At 34.2% G+C, this 23255-nt stretch overlaps 5 protein-coding genes across 5 annotated transcripts; 3 read left to right on the top strand and 2 right to left on the bottom strand.

Moving 5' to 3' along the window:
* Positions 1 to 869: 869 nt before the first annotated feature.
* Positions 870 to 2830, top strand: LOC121229328 (proline-rich protein 36-like). The gene is made up of 2 exons (XM_041113356.1): positions 870 to 986; positions 1300 to 2830. Exons 1-2 carry the CDS (start codon positions 908 to 910, stop codon positions 2607 to 2609), a joined length of 1389 nt encoding a protein of 462 aa, XP_040969290.1. The 5' UTR covers positions 870 to 907; the 3' UTR covers positions 2610 to 2830.
* Positions 2831 to 6086: 3256 nt separating this feature from the next.
* Positions 6087 to 10219, top strand: LOC107906399 (phosphatidylinositol-glycan biosynthesis class F protein). The gene is made up of 8 exons (XM_016833380.2): positions 6087 to 6416; positions 6504 to 6569; positions 6642 to 6684; positions 6768 to 6822; positions 6987 to 7035; positions 7463 to 7530; positions 8175 to 8283; positions 9957 to 10219. Exons 1-8 carry the CDS (start codon positions 6249 to 6251, stop codon positions 10071 to 10073), a joined length of 675 nt encoding a protein of 224 aa, XP_016688869.2. The 5' UTR covers positions 6087 to 6248; the 3' UTR covers positions 10074 to 10219.
* Positions 10220 to 12226: 2007 nt separating this feature from the next.
* LOC121229327 (aspartyl protease family protein At5g10770) lies at positions 12227 to 14963 on the top strand. Its single transcript, XM_041113355.1, has 2 exons — positions 12227 to 12664; positions 13330 to 14963. Exons 1-2 carry the CDS (start codon positions 12511 to 12513, stop codon positions 14598 to 14600), a joined length of 1425 nt encoding a protein of 474 aa, XP_040969289.1. The 5' UTR covers positions 12227 to 12510; the 3' UTR covers positions 14601 to 14963.
* On the bottom strand, positions 14906 to 18981 carry LOC107913784 (probable folate-biopterin transporter 3). The gene is made up of 5 exons (XM_041113354.1): positions 18348 to 18981; positions 17805 to 18064; positions 16911 to 17006; positions 16660 to 16830; positions 14906 to 16023 (listed from the first exon to the last, which is right to left on the bottom strand). The coding sequence occupies exons 1-5, from the start codon at positions 18733 to 18735 to the stop codon at positions 15433 to 15435; spliced, it is 1506 nt and encodes a 501-aa protein (XP_040969288.1). The 5' UTR covers positions 18736 to 18981; the 3' UTR covers positions 14906 to 15432.
* Positions 18982 to 20089: 1108 nt separating this feature from the next.
* On the bottom strand, positions 20090 to 23038 carry LOC107906396 (AP2-like ethylene-responsive transcription factor At1g16060). The gene is made up of 8 exons (XM_016833377.2): positions 22636 to 23038; positions 22380 to 22462; positions 22229 to 22237; positions 21980 to 22068; positions 21800 to 21873; positions 21621 to 21671; positions 21445 to 21521; positions 20090 to 20801 (listed from the first exon to the last, which is right to left on the bottom strand). The coding sequence occupies exons 1-8, from the start codon at positions 22782 to 22784 to the stop codon at positions 20269 to 20271; spliced, it is 1065 nt and encodes a 354-aa protein (XP_016688866.2). The 5' UTR covers positions 22785 to 23038; the 3' UTR covers positions 20090 to 20268.
* Positions 23039 to 23255: the final 217 nt, after the last annotated feature.

Raw genomic sequence — 23255 nt, 5'->3', positions numbered from 1 at the left:
ATAGATAATTAAATTAAAACTGATACTTTTAGGTAATTTTAATAAGACAATTAATGTGAAATTTTGCTATTTAAGTTTTAGCTAAACTAATGTAATCATACAAAATATATAAACTCCAGCGCGATTAAATTCGTAATATACCCTGCGAGAAAGTAATAGAAATTATTACAATCTTAACAAATTAATATATACATATTATGACAGCTTCTTGGGATCTGGGTATAGGAACAGAGAGGAGTTGACAGGCAGAGGTTTTGATTGGATGACTTAGTCATCTGTGTCTGATTATAATTTTCACATTAGTAAACGAAATGAACTTAGAATATACATTGGTCGCTTGTGACCACTGTATTTAAAATTACCATCATTATTTGTGGCTATTGTGTTGAGGTCTACATTCTAGACCTATGCATAAGATAAAAGCAAACAGACAAATATGGCAAGTATGACTGAAACAAATATAATTACAAATTCCTAATATTTTGAGTAGGTGAGAACTCAGCTGAGAAGGAGAATTTTCTACTAATTTGTATATTAACTGGAGATGTTGATTAATGGAGGAATGAGTCCTGAATTGACTAAACTCGTTCCTCTCTTATTTTTCCACGCCCACCACCGTTTCTTCCCTCTTTCCCTTTGCCCTCCTATTGGCCAACCAAGCTCTCATGTTAGTTGAAGTACTTGAACTTAATCAAATATATTAATTTGACTGCTCCCATTTACATCAGTACTTTATGATATGTTCAAAGCCGTTTTTCTTTTACTGCTCCCATTGGCCTATTATCTAATACGTAATTATATGCATATGGTTTCGCGTATCTATAAATACTTGATTTTGTATCTCACTTCCTTCGTATCATAATTATTACTTTTGGAACATTAAATTTATTTGAACTGTGCTTCCAAAATGAACTGCCTCACTGCTTTCTTCTTTTTGCTGTTTCTCCCTCTGCTTTCTATTGATGCTCAAGCAAGACTTATGCCCGGTAAATGTAATATATATATATAAGGAATTTACTCTTATCTTCTCCTTGTAACTGTTTATACAAATTCATGCTTTGTTATATATTCGAAGTTGTCACATTTTGAATAAAATTTTTAAAAAAATCTAATTATTAATTTATCTAATATAAAAAATTTCAATTGTACGGCTATTGGTTCCTATAACTGATTTATATAAAATATTAATGGTATGTAGAATTAATTTAAGTTAATTCTTTTTATAGGGAGATATATAAATATTGTTTATAGTTAATATATATAATTATTACTTATTTTTTGGGGGGATGCTTGCTACAGGGATGCCCTTGAACGATGAGTCGATAATTCTGAATATGGGTGGAAGGATCTCAAGCCTGCCACCTCCATCTTCAACAATATCATCACCACGACCACTTATGGAATTAAGAAGATCATCGTCATCATCAATCTTTGAAATGATGTTTGATGTTATTGGATGGATTACGCGTGGTGCTCCAGATCCAAAGGCAGCAGAAACAATTGAGCAACAACAAGTAAACCATAAAAGTGATCAAAACGATGAAACTGCAGAACCATGCGATGTGTCAATGATACCTTCATCAAATTTAATTTTACCTCCTACACTACCAGCACCAAGAGCCATGCTGTTGTCGCCTATTCCAGCATGTCCACCCATACAGAGCTTAGTGCATCCTTCCCCAATAATGCCATCACCAACCACCCCACATGCAACTCCCCTCCCAGAAACAATTGAGGAGCAACAAGTAAACCGCAAAAGTGATCAAAACGATGAAACTGCAAAACCATGCGATAAGATAATGATACCTTCATTAAATTTAATTTTACCTCCTACACTACCAGCACCAAGAGCAATGCTGTTGTCGCCTATTCCAGCATGTCCACCCATACAGAGCTTAGTGCATCCTTCCCCGATAATGCCATCACCAACCACCCCACATGCAACTCCCCTCCCAGAAATAATTGAGCAGCAACAAGTAAACCGCAAAAGTGATCAAAACGATGAAACTGCAAAACCATGCGATAAGTTAATGATACCTTCATCAAATTTAATTTTACCTCCTACACTACCAGCACCAGAAGCCATGATGTTGTCGCCTATTCCAGCATTTCCACCCATACAGAGCTTATTGCATCCTTCCCCGATAATGCCATCACCAACCACCCCACATGCAACTCCCCTCCTAGAAACAATTGAGCAGCAACAAGTTAACCGCAAAAGTGATCAAAACGATGAAACTGCAAAACCATGCGATAAGATAATGATACCTTCATCAAATTTAATTTTACCTCCTACACTACCAGCACCAAGAGCCATGTTGTTGTCGCCTATTCCAGCATGTCCACCCATACAAAGCTTAGCGCATCCTTCCCCAATAATGCCATCACCAACCACTCCACATGCAACTCCCCTCCCAGCAAATTTATTTTCACCGCCTAAATCAGCAGTTCCACCGAACCAGAACTCAGTGCATCCTCCTCCTCCAATAATGCCATTACCAGAGAATAAGGATCAGATGATTGATGGGATCAGAAGTACTACTTCATTCGGAAATAGTGTCATATCCATGATAACACACCCTCAAAATGACCATCTTCAAGTTTCTTGATTTCATCACCCACCTCCACTTCCAAACCGGCGCTAGTTCAGGTGTCCAGTTTTCCATAAATTTTCTGTTTCATAGCTTAATGAATATCGAGTCTTTCTTTGTGATTTCTGTTTTCTTTTTGCTGTGATGATTTCACTGTGTTCTTTCTCTCAATCATTTATCTTTTAGGATCCGTGTTATGGTTGTAAGGTGTAATTTATGACCCGTTATAGCCTTGTTTTATCACATTAATATCAATAAAATTAGAAGAAAAAAAAATCTTTTAATTTTGTTATGTACTCCCAGGGCATAGTAGCAATTCCTGATTTATCCATATTTTAACTTAAAACATGCAACGCATTTTATAGCAAAATGTGTCAAATGTTATGAGTGCAGTAAGTGTCGGGCTTTGTACTATAATCTCAAACAGGGTTTATAATGTTGTTACTTTGCTTTCAAAATATATATACAATAAAAATGTTGAACAAAATATTTAACAATTTGGATCAAAACTAAATCTCAATAAAGAAATAAAATTCGGACATATATCAAAGTAGAAAGATCAAGCGAAAGAAAAGTCTTCCCCATGGCCACAGTCCAGATGGCTGACTATCAGCATGCATACCTTCAACGAACTGGAAACCCACAACTGCGTTCCACCATTGAGCCAAATCCCAAATTATAATACTATCAAACCCGGTAGCACTGCCCGATTGTAATATCACTACTTTGGCCCAACAAGAAAGTTCTTAAATAATTTAAAATTAATTTTCCGTAGATATATATATATATTTTTGAAGTCTTCTTCACAGCTAAGAGAGTTAACAATGTATTTGACTCTTTCCATTTATCTCATGCATATATAGGCTTGGTTTAAAAAATATAAATGATTTAATCGGAGGTGAGAACAAGACTTTTCTTCCTTTCATATTAACACGTGAAGTCGATGCATGTAATTTTTTTTTTGGATTAATAATGGAGAAATAGGATTCATATGAGATGACTAAACTCAGCTCTCTATTACTTTTCCACACCACCACCATTTTCTCCCCGTTCCCCTTTGCTGTCCTATTGGCTAACCATGCTCTTAAGTTAGTTAAACACTGCTGCCCTTTTCATGACTCTACAACATGTATTCAAAGGCGTATTTTTTTTAAATGTAAAAATAAAATAAAATTAATTAGCTTGATATTGACATAATATCTATGTAAATGCGTATATATAGTTTCATATATATATAAATACTTTATTTACAACTCATTTTGTTCTTATCATAATTAATGCTTTTGCCTGCTTCCAAAATCAGCTCTCTCACTACTTTCTTCCTATTGATGTTCAAGCAAGAGTTTTTCCTGGTAATATATATACAAGGAATTTAATATTATTGGTTTATTTATTTATATTTATTTCCCCCTTAGGATGCTTGCTACAGGGCTGTCCTTGAACGATGAGTTGATAATTCTGAATATTGGTGGAAGGATCTCAAGCCTACCACCTCCATCTTCAACAATATCATCACCAAAACCACTCATGGCAATAAGATTGTCATCATCATCAGCAATCTTTGAATTGATGTTTGAGGGTATTGGATGGATTACGAGTAGTGCTCCAACTCCAAAGGAAGCATCGATCAACAACAACTGAGCAGCAACAAGTAGACCACATAATTGATCACAACGATGAAACTGTAAATCCATGCGCTAAGCTAATTATACCTTCATCAAATTTATTTTCACCTCCTACACCGCTAGGCACAGTGCCGTTGCCGCCTACAGTGGCAGTTCCATCAGAACAGAGATCTCAATGCATCCTCCTCTAACAATGCCATCATCGACCTCATTACATGCATTTCCCATGCCAGCGGTTCCATCAAAACAGAGTTCAGTGCATCCTCCTCCAATAATGCCATCACCAACCTCATTCCATGCATCTCCTACACCAGCAGTTCCATCAAAACAGAAAATGCATCCTCCTCCAATGGTGCCATCATCAACCTCATTACATGCATCTCCCGAGAAGGCAATTCCACCAATACAGAGCTCAGTGCATCCTCCCCCAATACGACCATCATCAAAGAATAATAATGGGATCGGTAGTATTACTCCATCTGGTAGTGGCATATCCATGATATTGAAAATACACCTTCAAAATGAACGTCTTCAAGTTTTCATTACCTACCTCCACTCCCTAACCAGCGCTTCTCAGGTGTCAATTTCTCACCGAATATTTGAGCATATCATCTCTCTAAACCCACAACCAGTAAAGCTTTTCTATATAGCAAAATGTGATGACAAATAGGAAGTGCCCGATGTTCTAATAGTAGCTTAGTGTTTAGTACTGTTTCTATGTATTGGCTACTGTAATCCCAAATAGGGTTTACTTATTCTAGATGTACCAAGTTAAATTCACATAAAGAATTCGAGTTGGGCGAGCACTATAAACTGGTATATAATGGAGACAAATTGAAGTTATATTTGTCACTTGCTTCCAAAAAATATATAGATATGCAATAAAAGTGTGTCAGTAGACTAAGCATATATAACATTAACGTGTTAATTACATCTGTTCAAAGATTGTTGTATGTACAGCATATTAATTATACCGATTCAAACGTTGGACTGATGGTAGATCTTCCTACTAGAATCTGACATTGAATAAGGTATTTAGTACTTTAGATTGTGTTAGACAAAAGAAAAAACAGACCTAAAGCAATCAAACTACAAGAACCAAGCGAAAAGGAAAAATCTTTCCTGCCGCCACAATCATAAGGCTGGCTATCATCATCATTACATTACCTTTACCCATATTTGTTCATTAACTGGATATTAATCGATTTTCCGAGCGGGAACGCCCTAACTTTTACAAATGACATGTACTACTAAACCCACAATTGCATTCTACTGTTGGGCCAAAATAATCCCTAATAATAAGTTATACTCCCACAACAGTACGGCCCAATATCTATATCTGTTCATTTTCCATTTTTTTACGGCTAATTTTCAATTCTAATCCCTTTACTTTCTTGAAATTATATAAAAATACTTAAATTTCAGTTTTGATCTCTATACTTCGCTCAAATCTGAAATTTAATCTTTATCACTTCAACTCTTATAATGTCATTAGTTAATCTAAATACTTTATTTCGATCAAAATTTTGGTATAAATTTTTAAAATTTTTTAACATTGTTAAAATTTTCTATTAAATTCAAGTTAATTACAATATCATTTTGTTACATGAATACCAAATAAGTTTTTTTTAAAATTTTAACTTGTTATACTAATTAATTTAATAAATAAATTTTAATAGTATTAACAAATAGAATTACATTTTTAAACTCAAAAACATAAAAAGATTAAATTTTTAAAGTTAAAAGTAGGAATATCAAATTTTAAATATATAAATAATACAAAAATTTAGAGAATATTAGGACCTTTTAAATTTTCATACATAAATATAATTATATCATAAATTTTGGCGGAAAATTTAAAAATTAATGATGGTATTAACAATTTAACAGTCAAAGCAATTAGAGACGATCCGAAGTCTGTCCCGACCAAAACCGGGCCGAGTCGAAGTCTCAAACCCCGGGATATTTTAAATTTCCAATTAGAGCATAGTAAAAAAGAAGTACAAAGAAAAGGAAAAGATCTTACAAGGAAATGAAGGAGGAGTTGGAGAAGAATCCCCAATCGACAATATCATCTTCCCAAGTATTTTTTATCCATGTTTGCTGCGGACTAGCCTTGGTCGCTGGGTTTTGGGTGGCCCACCATGTCTATTCCCTCAATCTCGTCTTTGATCCTACAAAAACTCTTTGTTTGATCTGGGTACCTTTTTTTCCCCCTCAACTTTCTTTACTTTGTTCATTGTTGCTAATTTCTTTTTGTTTCTAATGATTTATTTTTCTTTGTTAGGCTATTGAATTCCCAGTTGTTATCCTTCTTTTCAGTTGCTGTAGACAGAAACCGGAGAAATGCTCGGTTAGTCAATAATTTCGATGAATTTTATTTCTATTTACTGTTTTTTAATTGTTTTATTTTGGGTTTTTACAGTATTTCACAGCTATTGCCCGAGGTCTGCTGGGACTTCCTATTGGTTAGTGTTAAGCTGATAATGACACTTGAATACTATAATTTTAGCAATATAGTTGTGTAATTTGTGTGTCTTTCAATTTCTAGGGGCTCTATTAAATGCGCTTGGAGCATTAGCTTTGGGTGCACCCGTCGGCTTGCAGTACGTGATCTAGGGTGGATATAATCCACACCTTAGCATTACTACGATTGCGACAATATTATCTAAGGATGCCCAATGGCCTTCCTTTTCAGTTTTCATCATGGTTTAGAAGTTAGTTATTGCGAAATTGGGCATTAATTATGTTCCTCTCTTGTTGGATGCAGATACTTAGAAAAGACAGTTAACTGGTCTCTTCTGATGTCTTCATTCACTGTAAGTCTCCAAGTTTTAGTACCACTGTCTATTTATAGTATATATTGTGACATCATTTAGGAACTTTCAGCATTAGCTTACATATTTGAATGCTTAATACTCAACTCCATAGGGTGTTCGACATGTATACTCATGTAGCAATATGTTTCCTTTTACAGATTTATTTTATTTAATTTTGTTTATAAAATCCCAAAGGTATATCATCGCTGTGATTCGCTTTTTTTTCCATGTTTGCAGTTGTATCTTGGATGCAGTGTTGATTTATATTTTATTCATGTTTCCTCTTAGTCAATAGGCAGTATTGATGAGTTTCTGTTATGACTTAATTATTTGAATTTTAGTTGTATTATGTTCATCTAAATTACTAGTAACATGAACCTTTATATTCCATACTCGCACTAAATTACGTTTTGGTGCCTTTTTGCAGTTTGTGCCCACAGCTTGTGTTTATGGTTCAAGTTGGACAGATTGGTGTCGCATATTTGCATGTACAAAGTAAGCGTTTCTTGTGTAAATGCTGGCTCCTCATTTTCCATAAGCATTGTGCTTCTTGTTTTAATATGTTTGTTCATTTTGCATGGTAAATGGGACTTGGCATCAGTAACCATTTTTATCTTTATCATGTTATTACTTTATTAGTTTTTGTGTACCAACTCACAAGTGAAACAGCTAGCTTCATTGTTTGCAATATCTACAACCTTTTATACAGAGAGATAAATCTTCTCAAATAGCCACATTGAAAGTTTTACCTTTAATTTGGTGTATTTGTATGTTTGGAGAAGAGGGCTGGTGAGTCAAAGAGATAGTAGTGGGGCGGCCTTTCATACTTGATTAGCAATTTTCCGGCTTAATTATGTTATGGCATATTTGTGGACCTAAAGCTTGAGCTTACAGGTTGAAATGAGAGTAAATTTTCAGAGCATACTGTTTTTAGTATCAAAGCTTTATGGTACTTACAGTTAGGTTTGCAACATAAATTGTAGTAATAGGCGAGTGTTTCAATAGAAAATTTGGTTATCTGTATAAAGAGATTGCTGTCTTGTCCATCTAGATTCTCATTTTTACCTGAATAATGTTTGATTGATTTGTGCATGGGTTTTACTATGTGTTGATATAGATGTTTGATATCATTCTCTTAGGCCAAATGGACCTTTGGAATTTATGCTTTGTCTACCAGCACATGGAGCTGTAATTGGAGCTTGGTTTGGTGCTTGGCCTATGCCACTTGATTGGGAACGCCCTTGGCAGGTACCATCTCCCCCCTATAATTCATTGTGACTTACAATTTTCGTTTTCACATTAAGTTCTTATGTTTCTTTATCGCTAATGAGTAAAACAGAAAAGGATTTCTCATGCTATCGTTGTTCATTCCTGTGCTCAAAATTTGCATACTTGTTAGATATACTATTCCCTTTTTCCATACGTCGAACCCCTTTCCATTTATGATTGGATTCTTCATTAAGTTTTTGATGGGATTAATGAATTCAAACCTTAGAATCATTATTTTGAAACTAGTCCTTATAATAAACCAATACTTGTATATTCAATATTTGCCCCGAGTCTAACATGGTTAAGGCATATGGAGAAGTGGGTTTAACTGCTGGTGGAGCAAGCAGCTGGTTCTGTATATATTACTTCAACATGTCTCCTACAAAAACTTATGTTTCAAAGACATTTTTCCAATTAATAGAGCTGATATCCCTTCATCAGGTGTTTTTGTTAAGCAAGTGGGATCTTACAAATGTATTATTGAATGAAACTTGTATAGAATGTGACAACAGATTCCAGTCCCACTGGAGGGTTGAGACATTGCACAAATTACTAAAATCATCTGGAGTTATGCCCAAACTTCTGTATGCATTCTGTCGAATAGATTGATTGAATAATTTCTGTTCCTCCAGGTGCAGATGAAGTCAAACATTAATGTTGGGAAAATTTTAAAACTTGTTAGATGCACTTGGTCAATTTGGTTAAATTTTTTATTTGCAATCGTATCTTGGTGGCATGCCTGAGCCTATATCCTTGTTTACAGTCTTAACTTAATTCTGGGATAATCAAAGTATGCCTTTCCTTTCATATTAATATTACTTCCTTTCCTTTCATATTAATCTTACTTGTTTGTGTAGCATTTTTTTCAATGAGTGATGTACTTTTGCTTTGTTCACCTAATGTATGAGATATATTCAGGCATATTCTTGTGATTGCTGTTATTTTTGGTTTTTTATTGTGTATGATTCATTTCATCTCCTTTGGATGTGGCGGAAGATCTTGGTCTTGAGGGATTTAAGATTTGTGACTCCATAGACGAAGTTCAAGAGTCTATCTTCTACACTCTGTATCTTGTGATCTATGTCCATCACTATTCTCATGTATACGGACCAAATGACATTGCACTTCAGGGCTTTATATGGAACTGCATTACTCTGTGTAGCTGTGGTTATCTTTTGCATATTGCTTCGATGTACTCTCACAAAGAAAAAGGATTGTCTCCCTTACATTCCGCACCCAATACTTGTAAAGCACTAGTGTTCGGAAACATCCTATCTGCATTGAGCTTTGTTGATTCTTGTTGCTTTGTTAATGTGCAATTGACATTAGGCAGCCCCTTAGAAGCCGAAATTTCTACCTTTAGTGGCTACCTCCTCTATTATGACTTACAAATTATGCATGAAGAAGAAGGGTTGTCACATGGCTGTAGTTATGCAAATATGAAAGTGGGATATTGATCTATATCTCTCCCTCCTAACCATTAAGCTTTGGCAAAACATTTTTTTCTTTTATTTTATATTGTCAGGTATATAAGATACTATTCATGTTTGTTGAGTGTATTGCAAATTTGACATGTTTGTTTGGATATAGCATTGCGATTATATGTATAAATATATTAGAGGCTTGACGTACTCAATTACTTTCCTTGATAGGATTGGCCAATCTGTGTGAGTTATGGAGCAATGGCTGGTTACGTGGTTGGGATGGTGGGATCCTTTGGTCTTGCACTAATAATGCATACTGGACGAAAGCAACTCAAAGCAGAGTAGATGGTACTCTTTTTCCGTTTCAGTGAAGCAATGACTGGTATAGTTGTTTTGTCCGATTTTGCGATTATATATATATATTCTCTTTAAGTTGCTGAAAAATATACTAAATCAGTTTATTCTTTATTGGATAATATCAATTTAACTTACAACCTTGCAATCCTTGATGGATGGATGTGTTTTCTTTGTATCTAAGAAAGCCTGTGCTAGTTTTTATGATGGCATTTGGATGTACAAACACTAGCTCAAAGAATCATGTTAAAACAACTGGATTAAATGGTTGCTATTGGGTGGATGGTGGTACAACATCAATCACCATCATCACTCCATTTCAAGCCTTATGTGTTCACGGGTTTACTTTATGTAGACCGGACCTTAGATTAAAGTGTTTTGAGATTGGATTTACTGAAATATTAATAAAAAATACATTTCAAGTTATGAACAAAATTTGAAAAAGATGAAGTGAATTTGATGTGGATCCACAAAAGGCTGAATACACGCCGCCACCACCACTTGTATAAGATATTGTAAAAGTCAAATTGTTCACACCATTCATCATGGTTGAATTGAAAAACACTTGGGCAGCGGTGAAAGCAGCTTCCGCCTATTACCAGCCGCCGCGTATTCAATTCCATTCTATTTCATCTAATACTACAATATTCTAATATTTTATCAAAAAACAAAAGATAATGATTTAAAATTTTTTATTTTATTTTCAATTTATAATTTAAAATTTCATAATTATATGAACAGGATTTATATTATATAAAAATAAATATTTTGTTTTTAATTAATTAAAATATTAAATCTTAGCTCAGTTGGCATTATTTCTATTTTAATAATTAAAAGAATATATGTTCGAGAGTATTTAAATGTGTATTTTTCTGTGATAAAAGAGTTGGAAATTTTTTGGTAGAAATAGACATTTTATATAAAAAAAGCATTTTAGATTTAAAAAAATAAATTTTCAATTAACGAAATGAATCAATAGTCATTTTATATATAAAAGAAAAGCATTTAGATTTAAAAAAAAGAACACATTCAATCAACAAAATGAATCAATTCAATCGATGAAATTTGATTGGTGATCATAAAATTTTATTATTAAAGAAATCATAATATTGTATATTATCTATATTTTTTTATTATTAAATGTTTGACTAAGTTAGTGTCACAAGTCAATCCGATATTAATTAAATCAAATTAAGAAAAAAAATAAATTTAATATAAGAATATTATATCCTTTTAGCTTAAACTACTATTTTAAAAAAAATTAAAATAGATAAATAGTTAAGTTGAAAATTTTATTATAATTTTTTTAGTTGTATGTTCAAACTTGTTGATTTTATATATTTTTATGTAAATTTTCTCTTTCATTTATAACATGGGTGTTTTTTTTTAACGAATAATATGGATGTTATATAATTTAATATATAATAAAATTTCTTTTGGACGAATAACATAGCTGTTATATAATTTAATATATAATTAAATTAAATAAAACCGTAAAAATTGAAAGGTTTTTGTTTTTTTTTTTTATAGAAAAAGGGAAGTAAAGTTATGTTTCTAAATTTCAAATAAATTATAGTAGCATAACATTCAAAATCAGTAGTGATTTTAACTTGTGTAAATAAAAAAGGTTAATATAAAGAAGTGTGTTAGTGTAATAGCAGCAAATTAATCTGATCTTCTTATCTAAAAATGATTATATAAATTTGGAATCCAATTTTTTTTCTTTTTTTTTGAAGGCAGAATCCATATATGATATTCAGTAATAAAAATAAAATATTCCACTTGCAGAAAACAGCAAATAATAAAAGGCGGGGAACATAAAAAACGCACCAAAAGAACCTGTCTGTCCCTCAAAGGGTGTAAGCTGTTACAGTAGATTCCGTGAAGAGATAAGTCCCTTTCTTACAACAAACAATCTCACAATTTCCTTTTTTAAAGCATAAAAAACCAATTTTCTTTTTCTTTTTTATTATTATTATTATTTAGTCCGTGAAGTTTATAAATGTTGTAATTAAGATTAAAAGAACATAAGTAGTCATAATCTCAACCTAATAACTTAAGTATAGTCTAGTCTACATGAGGCTAGCAGGCATTATTTTATCCTTCGAATATAATAGAGAATGTAATTTCGCTTACGTCGCATGCAACTGGTTTAATCTCATAAATATGAAGGACAAAAGAAATTTAAAAAATTATGAAAGAAGGATGATATAATAATATGGGGTTGGAGTTGAATCTATTTAAATCCAAAGAAAGGAGAAGAAGTTTAGAAGGGGGTGGTGTTAGTGTGTTGGTAAGTATAAGCATGTGAATCCCCAATAATTCGAGATGCAGCAGTGGGACCTTTAGCCAGCCCTTCCTCTTTTGTTCTCTTCCTCTTCCTCTTCCTCTTCATCTCTTTTTTCTTTTCATCACTCTCAGCTCAGCAATGTTGTTAATGAAAGGAATGGCTCTTCTCCCTTTTATGCTTTCACTACTTGTACTCCTCCACTATCACAATGAGGTTCACTGTTATGGAGACAAGCAGCTTCTCCACCTTCCATGGGACACTGTTGATTCTACTTGTTTGTCTCATAAATCAAGTAAGTAGTTACTTTTTCTTTTAATGTATGTTCTTACTTTTTATCAAACGAAATGAACAGGATTCGTTACATTACATTGCTAGCCAAAGCTTCACCCCTGTTTTATTTTCCACCTTGGAGAGATATGTATCTCTGTCTCAGCTTCTTCTTCTTCTTCTTTTTTTTATCCTGCTAGGAAAGGAAAAAGGACCCATAACTGCTATCATGGCTTCATGCCTTGTGGGAGACAGCCATTATTGCCTTACTCTTTATCACTCTCTTTTTATTTACTCCATATAGTGGAAGGAAAACTATTTAAACTGTACTTTAAGCTTGACTTTGGTTTTCATTACATTATTTAATCTATAATTGGCTTATATGTGCTTCTAATTTGAAGAGTCTCACTTCTCTTTTAATACTCTCCGTATATAAAAAATAAATATCTCTAATTTTCAATTTATATTACCTAATTGTGTTGACTGCTTTTGGTCAATGGACAGGATTGAAAACCATTGAAATCCATATATACGTGCCTCTTTTTCTTTTCTTGCATATCAACCTTCTGCTTTCTTTTATTCCATTGGTTTTGCTTTTTTGGCATTGTAATGCTTTGATCTTTCTTCATGCAAAATTATGTTTGATTAAGGGTGGGCATAATAACATCCCCTTTCATTATGGATGTTTAGGACAGGAGAAAGGTGCAACCATATTGGAAATGAAGCACCAGGACTATTGTTACGGAGGAGGGGTCAAAGACTGGAACAAGTTGCTTCAAAAACGCTTGATTTTGGATGATCTAAGAGTTCAGTCATTGCAAGCCCGGATAAAAAACATGGCCTCTACCCAAACACATGATGTTTCCGATGATAGACTTCCCTTAACTTCTGGAGTCGAACTCGGGACGCTAAACTACATTGTTACAGTCGAAATAGCTGGTCGGAAAATGACGGTGATTGTTGATACCGGAAGTGATTTGACTTGGGTTCAATGCCAGCCTTGCAAATCATGTTATAGCCAAAAAGAACCTCTTTTCAACCCTACTGCATCTCCTTCCTACCGAACAGTCCCATGCAATTCATCTGAGTGTCAATCACTTGCATTTGCTACTGGAAACACCGGAATCTGTGGGGAAAACCCGCCCACCTGTAACTATGTTGTTAGCTATGGCGACGGATCCTACACTCGTGGTGAATTAGCTAATGATCAACTCAATCTAGGGAAGACTCCAGTGGACAATTTCATATTTGGGTGCGGCCGGAACAATAATGGTCTGTTCGGTGGAACTTCAGGTCTGTTGGGTCTAGGGAGGAGTTCAATCTCTCTGGTTTCTCAAACTAAAGCAATATTTGGTGGGTTTTTCTCCTATTGTTTGCCATCAACACAATCTGGAGCATCAGGTTCATTAGTTTTGGGAGGCAATTCATCAGTTTACAATACTTCAAGCCCCATTTCTTATACCAGAATGATCCCAAATCCCAAGCTATCAACTTTTTATTTCCTCAACCTTACTGGTATCAGTGTTGGTGGGGTGACACTGCAAGATTTAAGCTTTGGCAAAAGCTCGATGCTTATTGATTCCGGGACGGTTATCACAAGGCTTCCTCCAACAATGTACAGGGCCTTGAAGGCAGAGTTTCAGAAACAATTCTCCAGTTTTCCTACTGCACCGGCTTTCTCGATCTTGGATACTTGCTTTAACCTTAGTGCATACCAAGAAGTGGATGTTCCTACAATAAAATTGCAGTTTGAGGGTAATGCTGAGATGAAGGTGGATATCACCGGGGTCTTTTACTTTGTAAAGACAGATGCATCTCAGGTTTGTTTGGCTCTTGCAAGCCTCTCATTCGAAGACGAAATAGGTATCATTGCAAATTATCAGCAAAGAAACCAAAGGGTTATATATGATACAAAGGGGTCTAAGTTGGGATTTGCGCAGGAAAGTTGCAGTTTTACTTGAGCAGAAAAAAACAGCAATGGTTGGCAGCTTTGGAGATACATATATATATATATACACATATAACCATCATCTTTTCTAAGCCAAGTGATGTGTTGGCAATTAACAATACCTATACCCTACCATCTTTCTTAATTCATATTATATACATATTACTCCACAGGGAGAATTGAAGGTACAGATTATGTTAGCCACTCAAGATTTCCTGAGTGGTTAGTAAATGTTAAAAATGGGGTTGGGGGGTTGGCAGCTATTGCCAGAAATAACACTACTTCGACAGCAGAGGCAAGAGTTTAATTTTCATGTTAAATGAATATCCTTGTACTATTTATTTCAATGTATGAAGAAAGATTTTCAGTGTGTAAATCAGTTTGTGTCTCTGACAAAGCAATGACAATGTAACTAATTCCATTGCCATTTTAGCCGAAATGCACATATTATACAATACACACATAACCACTAGAATCAGAGATCAGATGAAATCAATTAAGTTGAAGCAGAGAGTGAGAGACAGATGGAGAGAGGACCTGCAACATATCTTGAAACTGTCCGGACTCAACATTTCTAATGCTACAGGCAAAGTGGCAACTGAGTAAAGCCAGAATTTCCAGATAATAAGAACTCCCTTGAGCACAGGTTCAGATGCTTCAGCAAATGATTCAAAGGCAACCATACCTCCGGAAACATAATACTGCATAGGGACAAAAAGGAAGACGTCCTCGCATGTCTAAGTACTCAAACATTCTAAAAGATAATTGTTACAATAACTTCTCAAAAAGAAAAACGATGTTCACTTTTGGAGAGGTTATGCCTTAAATACCAGCCCAGGTTCAAGTCAGATGCTATTGACAAGAGTAGCCATTTCAATATTCTCAGGTTCAAGTACATCATTGCCCCTTTTTGTCCTCAACATCTCAGATGGAAGGATGGGCAAGTTCGGATCACTTCTAGGTATCAAAAATAGGAACCCGATTGGAATAAGTCTTAACAGGCTCCGGATAACAATGGCTATCCAAAGGTTGTCAAATTGTGTACGTGTAACATTCAACATGTGGAGCACTAGGCCTCCTGACCAGGCTGATGAAAGCAATCCTATATGATCAATTGACATGATTAGAGCGAAGAAAGTGCCTTCTATACCAGATGGGCAAAGCTTGGAGCTAAGTACGAGAAAGGGCATCCATTTAATACGCCCAATCATACGAGAAACTGTTTCATCAACCACCACAAAGAAATAATCTGGCATACCAAGTTTCAAATTTATACGCAACACCAATACCAAATCCAGCAATCCAGAAACACCATGCAACAGCTGGGCCCAAAAAAGTATATCACGAAAAGGATGGTTTTTCAAGAAGTTTTGGTACAGAAGGACCCCAAAAAGAGAGCCCACGGCACCAACAGAGAATATGGATCCAACAACTTCCTGCAAAATGCATACAATTGCAGCTTACAACCAAGAGATTTATTAGATATTGGGGAAAAAACAGTCAAAATGCCTATATCACTTTCTTTTTCATGTTGACTACTTAAGGTTATTCCCAGAGTCTAGACTGCATAAATTAAATAATGAAAACATTAAGATCACAAAGGTAGAAGGTGCAAAGAAACACTAACCAATAATATACACATGGACTAACTGTGAAATGTACCTAAAGAGGTGGTGTAAGCAGATCCATCACTAATTAGACGCAACCCTACCCAAAGTAACTTTAAAAGTGAGAAATTAACAACTTGAATTTAAATAACATAAAACCAAGCAACCTAAAACCAAAATGACCAAACCAATACCAATACCTGCTACTGTAATTGTCAAAGGATGACCTGACTTCACCCACAAAATAACCAACATAATGAATGCTGAATCAACTTTAAAAGTCAACATGAAAATAACTTCAACCTAACATAACTTAAATTTGGGCACCCTGATGCCCAAACAAGCCAAACGATTGAAATTAGGTGCAACAAACTGCTACTTGAATCCAGCTCAAGAGCCCACTTGCCAACTCCAAAGGCAGTGTTATTACTGAACCATATGTAATATAAAAAGAAATGGTGCTACCTGTGAGAAAGATGGACCCTCCTTTGCATCTGTATACCAGTAGAACATCCCTTCATGGATATGTAAGCCTAGTGCAAGAGACAAATACATGTATAAACACGATCGCCAAACATCCCGGCATTTCAGTGTTGTCCACATAGCCTTGCTAGCATCTACAATTTTCTCCTTTACCTAATTTCAATTTCCAACATTTCAATATATCCAGGGAAGAACTGAAAGATTAATGCAGAGCTTGCAAAGAAAATACTTACTCTTCTATAAGCAAAGTTGCGCACTTGGGATTCTCTCAACAAGATTCCAACCAAAACAACTAGGCTAGCAGGGATTGCAAGCAACCCAAATACACCCTGTAGGAAAAGTAACACCTTCAATGACTCATGCAATACAGAAAGAACTTTATGGCCTAATAACAGGTACACAGAATACCTTGTCAACCTATCCTAACTTGAGTGGTTACTGATGAAAAATAACTCTTATATCAAAATTTCTTTATTGTGTAAAATCTTCTATTATGGATATATTGTCACAACATCGGTAATATTTACAAAAGATTCTGCATTATTGTATGAAAAGAGAAAGACATAAAAACAGAGAAAGACAGAAAATATAAATTCTTATGAGGTTAGCAAAGTCTGGATTTCAATCAAGTTGTGAGATTACATGCCTTGAATAATTAGTAGCTTTCAAATAAGAAAAAATAAGCCAGGCTAAGGCTGTGAGGTCTTTTATGCCTGGACAAAGTTTTGAAAATTAAGATTCAACTCCTTAGTCACTTGATATTGGCTTCATCATAGACCCTATCAACCCTTAATATTATTCAGAATTCCTCTCTATGATGCTCTGTTATTAATCAACTACTCTCAAATTTTATAAATAATTTTAGTATTGTAAAGATGGAGGTAATTGAAATTCAATGGCACAACGAGTTTTGGTTTCATTTTTCCCAAACAATTTAATTAAATCTATTACTTAAATGCTAGGAATGCAGCATAAGATTTACTAGTTAAAATTAATCATTCAATTGGAACTGTTTGATCAAATGCCCAATTCAGTTAATTGTATTGAATTTTTCAAATAATCTGAAAACCATCAAATCTAGAATAACGCAAATCAATTACTAATAAAATACTGGGTAGAAAGGAAACCTTAGCTCCAACTAGGTGAACAAAGAAGCCACTAAGCGAGAATCCTAACAATGCTCCAATAGAAGAGCTCATCCCACACAAGCTCTGCATATCACCAGCAAGGTAAGTATGACTTATAGCATGTTGTGTGACACAGGCATCAATAGCCACATCAGCAATTGCAATACCAGCACTTCCTGCCACCAGCGATAACAAGGCAAAACCAAGATGCAGATTCTTATGGAGTGATAGAATTAGCATTGAGATCACACCAAGAAACCCTGAAATAATCATAAATAAATCTGTCAAAAAATTGCACTGATCATATATAATAAGGTACATCGGGCTTTCTATCTTCCATCCTTTTTCTTTGCTCTTATTTTCCTTCTTTTGTCTACGCCGGATTATAAAAAGAAGTTGGAAAGATTCCATGATATATCCATTACCCATCAGAAACAAAAATTCAGGTAACAGGACGCCATGGACAAGAAGATTAAAAAAATCCAATAATAAATAACCAAAAAGAAAAAAGAAAAACTATGGCTTGGGTTATTCATAATTTACCAGCAAAAATGAAATAAGGCCGTCTCCGGTAACCAAGAATGGGGACAATATCAGTAAGGAGGCCCCAAAGAGGCTTAACAATCCAAGGAAAATGGATTATCCCAATCAAGACCTGCGCTTGAGAGGGTTGTACCTTCTGCTCATCTTTCATGTAGTACTGTGTGCTAACTCTACTCAAGCCAACACCAAAACCCTGACTGATTCCGTAAACTATCACCACTCCCAACACAAAGCTCCAATGCAACTCTTCACTCAACATTCTTAACCATCGTATTGGTCTTAACATCATTTCCAGAATACCTTTCTTGGGGTTAATCCTTCTCACATGGCTACCTCCTGCATCCTGATGAAGTGGCTTTGTCTCGCTGTCTTCCCGTTCTTCCATCATTGCAAAAACTGGATTCTGTTTTGATTTGGGCAAATGAATCTGTTCAAAACATGGGGGGTTTGGGACCCCAGAGTTGGAGAAAGATCAGACAAGACCCGAGAATTTTGGACGGTTTGATGAAAGAGGAGGAGGTGGATGGGTCAATATATGTAAACAAGGAAATCAAAATTGAATTAGGGATGTCCTGCTTTGAATGTCCTTTTCTTGTCTTGAATAATACGTAGTGTTGTTAACGTAATTCCCATATATCCATAACAAATTTGTGAGCTTTCCTATTTATAATTTATTTATACTAATAGTACTATATATTAAAACTATAAATATGTTGTTTAATAGATGTAAGTAAATTCACATTATCACTTAAAATTACATTTTAGATAAAAAATCAAGCTTGCACCTGTCAAAACTCAAAACCACTCGCTATGAATACCCTGTAATTAAAGCTTACCAAACTCCTCCAAAATGTCTGACATGTGTTTTAGATACTACGCTTGGTGTCACCTATATGTGCAACATTATAACTTCTGCAAATTGCAAAACCCGGTGTCCACTTTCTTTTCCGTATATAAAATTGATTTCTGGCACTTTAGATCCGCATCCACGACTAGACAATGTCATGGCGTTGAAAGGGCCTAAAACTTGGACCCAAGTAAGGCCCAATAAACCCAAGCCCACTTTCACAATAAAATTGTAGAAAAATAGACTAATCCTTTAATGTCCCTTTAATTTAGTAAGGGTGAGTAATTGGCATAACAACCCTATCCCAACCTAACCTTTTCACAGCAATTAGAGTTGATTCTTCTTTCCTTTGATAAAGGGGGAGTTGCCTCGTATTATTCGTGTAATTATATTCTTGTTTTACACCTTTTCAATTTTCAAGTACGTGAGAGTCCAAGCCTTTATGTTGTTAGCCGAAAATATAGGCATACACCGCATCGTATGGCACGCCACTATCAATAGAAAAGTGTTGTCGTCCAAAGCTTTTACCCCTTTGCTTCCACCAATCTCCTAATATATGACAAATATTTATATAATTTTTTTTTTGAAATGGTAATTTTTTTATTTTTTAGACCGTGATTTTTTAATTTCAATCTTACGATAGGTGTAATTTTTTAGACTTAAATATAATATGTGTAAATATATTTAAAGTTAATATATTTTTGATAATTTTTTATATTCTATTTTTTAAGAATAATTTTTTTATTTGAAAATATATTTTATATCTATTTTCTTATAACATAAAAATGAAAAATATAAATTTTTTTTTATGTTTATATAAGCTCAAACAGTAATAAAATATGATAACTCACTAGCGGAAGGAATGAAAATTTTACATAACTCAGAAAGAACTATGTAAAATTCAAGCTCCATGGTGCCAATTCTTTTTTATTTAAAAATATTTGATAAAATGAATGTCTTTATCTCCTACCTTTATCTACATTTAATGAACCAATACAAATAAACAAACTCCCTTCCTGCAAACTTAATTATGCATTGCCACTAAATCCTTAACTTGTTTTTTCTTCTTCAAATCTAACCATCAAGCTCGCAATGAAACATGGGTATCGCCAATGAATCTAGGTCGCCAAAAATAATATCATCATCCTCAGTGTAGCTGCTAGAGTCTTGACAATCAAAGTATGTTTGAATATAATCCGGAAAGCTCCGACGAGGTACGTTAGGTTCCGGCGGCGTTGATGGACATGCAGCCTCCGATGTCCTATCTAACATTTCCTTAATTTTTGATGATTTCAGCAAATGCCCTAGTGCCGATGATGCTGAGCTACTGCTGCCATTGCTATTGCTGTCGTTTAGTCGCGTTTCACTTGTACAGTAAGTTTGAGATTGGATGGAAATCTCTAACTTCGTGTCATGATTAGGACTCGGGGTTGAATTAGTGTCACCATTAAAGTTTTGTTGAGGGTTTGAAGAGTTATTGGAATCACTTTGGTCATTTGGATGTAACCAATCGATATAACGACTTAGGTCAAAATTCGTAACCGCATTGAGTCCTCTGTATTCTATAGCAGCCATGTCATATGCCATCGCTGCTTCTTCTTGTGTTGCTGAAAAATAAACAAATATCAACATTACAGAAAGAATTATAACAAATTATGACACATAATAATATATTTTTTAAAATAAATAATTATTTATTACACTTTATAGTATAATGAATTATATTAAAACACATCATCAATAAATTAATAAATAAATAAAATATATATATAATGACTAGATGTTTTAGCAATTGGCGAATTATAGCTGACTAACAACATATCAACTTATATTAAATATGAAAGTTTTAAAGAAAAAGTAAGAGTAATTTAGGGATAAAAAATGGTATAGATGATGAAATTTGATAACCAAACCTGCAGAGTGATGTGAAATGTTTAGAAAAGAAGACACGAACCAACTAAAACCATCTAAATTAATTAATGTACATAATAAAGGAGAACTAAATATGCATGCAGATATGGGTGGAGAGTTGGAGATTTAGTTGAATTGACTTTTTCAAATCTTAAATAGCTCAGTAGGCGAGGCTGTTGAAGTTTGGTAAACAATATCTCAACCAACTGGATTTTATTACAATTCATTCTCATCGTTTTCCTTTTACACACATATAACCATGTATTTTGATTTTATAACGTAAAGCCTCCTACTAATTTATTTGGCAATTTAGAAAGCAATTAACTAATAAAAAATTACCATATGTCCCAAGATAGAGATACTTGTTGCCAAATACTCTGCCAATCCGAGCTTCCCATCTTCCATTGTGGTGGTGCCTACAAAATTAAGTTTTTTTTTTTTAAGTTTTAAATGGCCATAATAATAAACCCCACAAATTTAAATTTTAAATCTAATTCTATGAGTTAGGATCAAACCTGGCTACGCCTCTATATTTTGAGACCCCACGAGCAAATCCACTGCTTTTCCTTTAAATATTAAATATAAATGAATTAAAAATTCTAATTATTTTATATATATATATATGTTCTCTAAACGATAAAGTTTTGATTAATGGTATTCTTTACACTATTCTTTTTTTTTTTTGAAGTATTACCTCCTCAAAGATCCAATGTATTCTTCTTTTGATTGACTCTCCATTTCCTTGAGTTCTTTTTCATAAGTGGATAACTACAACAGAATTAGTAAACCAAAAGTGAATTATCTTTTGCCCAAAAAAGAAACATATAAAGCCTGTGTATATAAGAAGAAAAATCCAACATTGAAATGAACATACTGGGAAATTAAGGACAGTATCTTGTCCCCAGTACTTCAATGCAGCCAAGTCATATGCATGTGCAGCCGCTTCTTCATCCGCATAAGCACCTAATCAAATGTCAATACATCGAAAATAATGAATTCCATCAAATTCTGATACAGGCAAAAATCAATGGATTCTACAATTTCGACATAGCTATTGACAATGACAAGTGTATTAAACAGGGTGAGGGGAAAAAGAAAGATCATCAAGGTGATCAAAACTCACCTAAATACACTGCATTAATTTCAGTTTCGATCTCGTCATCAAGCCAAACCAACCGTGAAATTTACAGAATTCAATTTGAACTATTAGTTTGATTGTATAAAGAAAAACAAAGGAAAATTGGGTGAGGAAGAAGGATCGTTATTATTATTACCTTGTCTTCCTTTTTTGTTCTGCGATTCATTCCAGCAATTCTTATCCCACAAATGAGCTTCAAATCTCCCTGTCCATCGGTGCCTGATTAATGAAACCATCGAGAAATCAAAACAGAATGCCAAGAAAAAACAAAACAAAAGAAAAAGCAAAAATAAAATTAGAATTGAGACTGTCCGTATATATTGAATGAACAAAATCGCCAAGAAAGATCACCAATCCCTTATAACTATATATGTATATGTATGAATAATTACCTAGTAACGCCTCGATAGGTGGAGCTACGTTGGGAAGGAGAGTGACGGGGAACAGTTTTACGAGTGCGCTTGAGTTTGGTTGTAGGTTGTGCAGCAGTTTTTTCATTATCCGAACCGTTCTTCTGGTTTTGATGTGAGATTTTCGCCATCAAAAAACTAAAAACAGAAAAAGCTGAGGTCAAGAGTAACAAACACACACCCTCACTCTGAAAACCTTAAGAATGGGTGGGGCAAAAGAATGAGAATACGATTTCAAAGGATCCAGGAAAAAACAAAGGTTGAGGTCTTTGTTTGAGGGGAAAAAAAAAATAGAAGGGGAGAGAGAGTGTTGATACAAGGATGTGTTGGCCGTCTTGAAGCGGTTTTTTTTCTACTCTCTTTTTGCTTCGGTTTGAAGTTATGCTCTCCGAGATAAATAATATCATCATTTTATTTTTAATTTTATTTTTTGACTGAGATTGATTGACACTGCTACTTTAGCTTGCTTTGACTATTTGATTTTGTTTGATTATCCATATTTATATATTTAGACTTATTTGATTACAATCAGTTTAAAGATTTAATTTGAGTTAACTGATCATTTTTTTTAAAAAAAAACCTTAATATCTGAAATGATTTAG

Source organism: Gossypium hirsutum, chromosome A05 (assembly GCF_007990345.1).
Source record: "Gossypium hirsutum isolate 1008001.06 chromosome A05, Gossypium_hirsutum_v2.1, whole genome shotgun sequence".
NCBI classification, from domain to species: Eukaryota; Viridiplantae; Streptophyta; class Magnoliopsida; order Malvales; family Malvaceae; genus Gossypium; species Gossypium hirsutum.
This window is presented reverse-complemented; position numbering and strand designations above follow the sequence as displayed.

Excerpts from the sequence above, each read along its gene's own strand:
- LOC121229328 (XM_041113356.1), top strand. The coding sequence starts at position 908 with ATGAACTGCCTCACTGCTTTCTTCTTTTTGCTGTTTCTCCCTCTGCTT. Across the intron at positions 987-1,299 it reads TCAAGCAAGACTTATGCCCG|GGATGCCCTTGAACGATGAG; the intron begins GTAAATGTAATA and ends TGCTTGCTACAG.
- LOC107906399 (XM_016833380.2), top strand. The coding sequence starts at position 6,249 with ATGAAGGAGGAGTTGGAGAAGAATCCCCAATCGACAATATCATCTTCC. Across the intron at positions 6,823-6,986 it reads GGTGCACCCGTCGGCTTGCA|ATACTTAGAAAAGACAGTTA; the intron begins GTACGTGATCTA and ends TGTTGGATGCAG. Across the intron at positions 7,036-7,462 it reads TTCTGATGTCTTCATTCACT|TTTGTGCCCACAGCTTGTGT; the intron begins GTAAGTCTCCAA and ends GCCTTTTTGCAG.
- LOC121229327 (XM_041113355.1), top strand. The coding sequence starts at position 12,511 with ATGTTGTTAATGAAAGGAATGGCTCTTCTCCCTTTTATGCTTTCACTA. Across the intron at positions 12,665-13,329 it reads TTGTTTGTCTCATAAATCAA|GACAGGAGAAAGGTGCAACC; the intron begins GTAAGTAGTTAC and ends ATGGATGTTTAG.
- LOC107913784 (XM_041113354.1), bottom strand. The coding sequence starts at position 18,735 with ATGATGGAAGAACGGGAAGACAGCGAGACAAAGCCACTTCATCAGGAT. Across the intron at positions 18,065-18,347 it reads GCCTTATTTCATTTTTGCTG|GGTTTCTTGGTGTGATCTCA; the intron begins GTAAATTATGAA and ends TGATTATTTCAG. Across the intron at positions 16,831-16,910 it reads GCAACTTTGCTTATAGAAGA|GTAAAGGAGAAAATTGTAGA; the intron begins GTAAGTATTTTC and ends AATTGAAATTAG.
- LOC107906396 (XM_016833377.2), bottom strand. The coding sequence starts at position 22,784 with ATGGCGAAAATCTCACATCAAAACCAGAAGAACGGTTCGGATAATGAA. Across the intron at positions 21,874-21,979 it reads ATACTGTCCTTAATTTCCCA|TTATCCACTTATGAAAAAGA; the intron begins GTATGTTCATTT and ends ATTCTGTTGTAG. Across the intron at positions 21,522-21,620 it reads AAATATAGAGGCGTAGCCAG|GCACCACCACAATGGAAGAT; the intron begins GTTTGATCCTAA and ends TTAATTTTGTAG.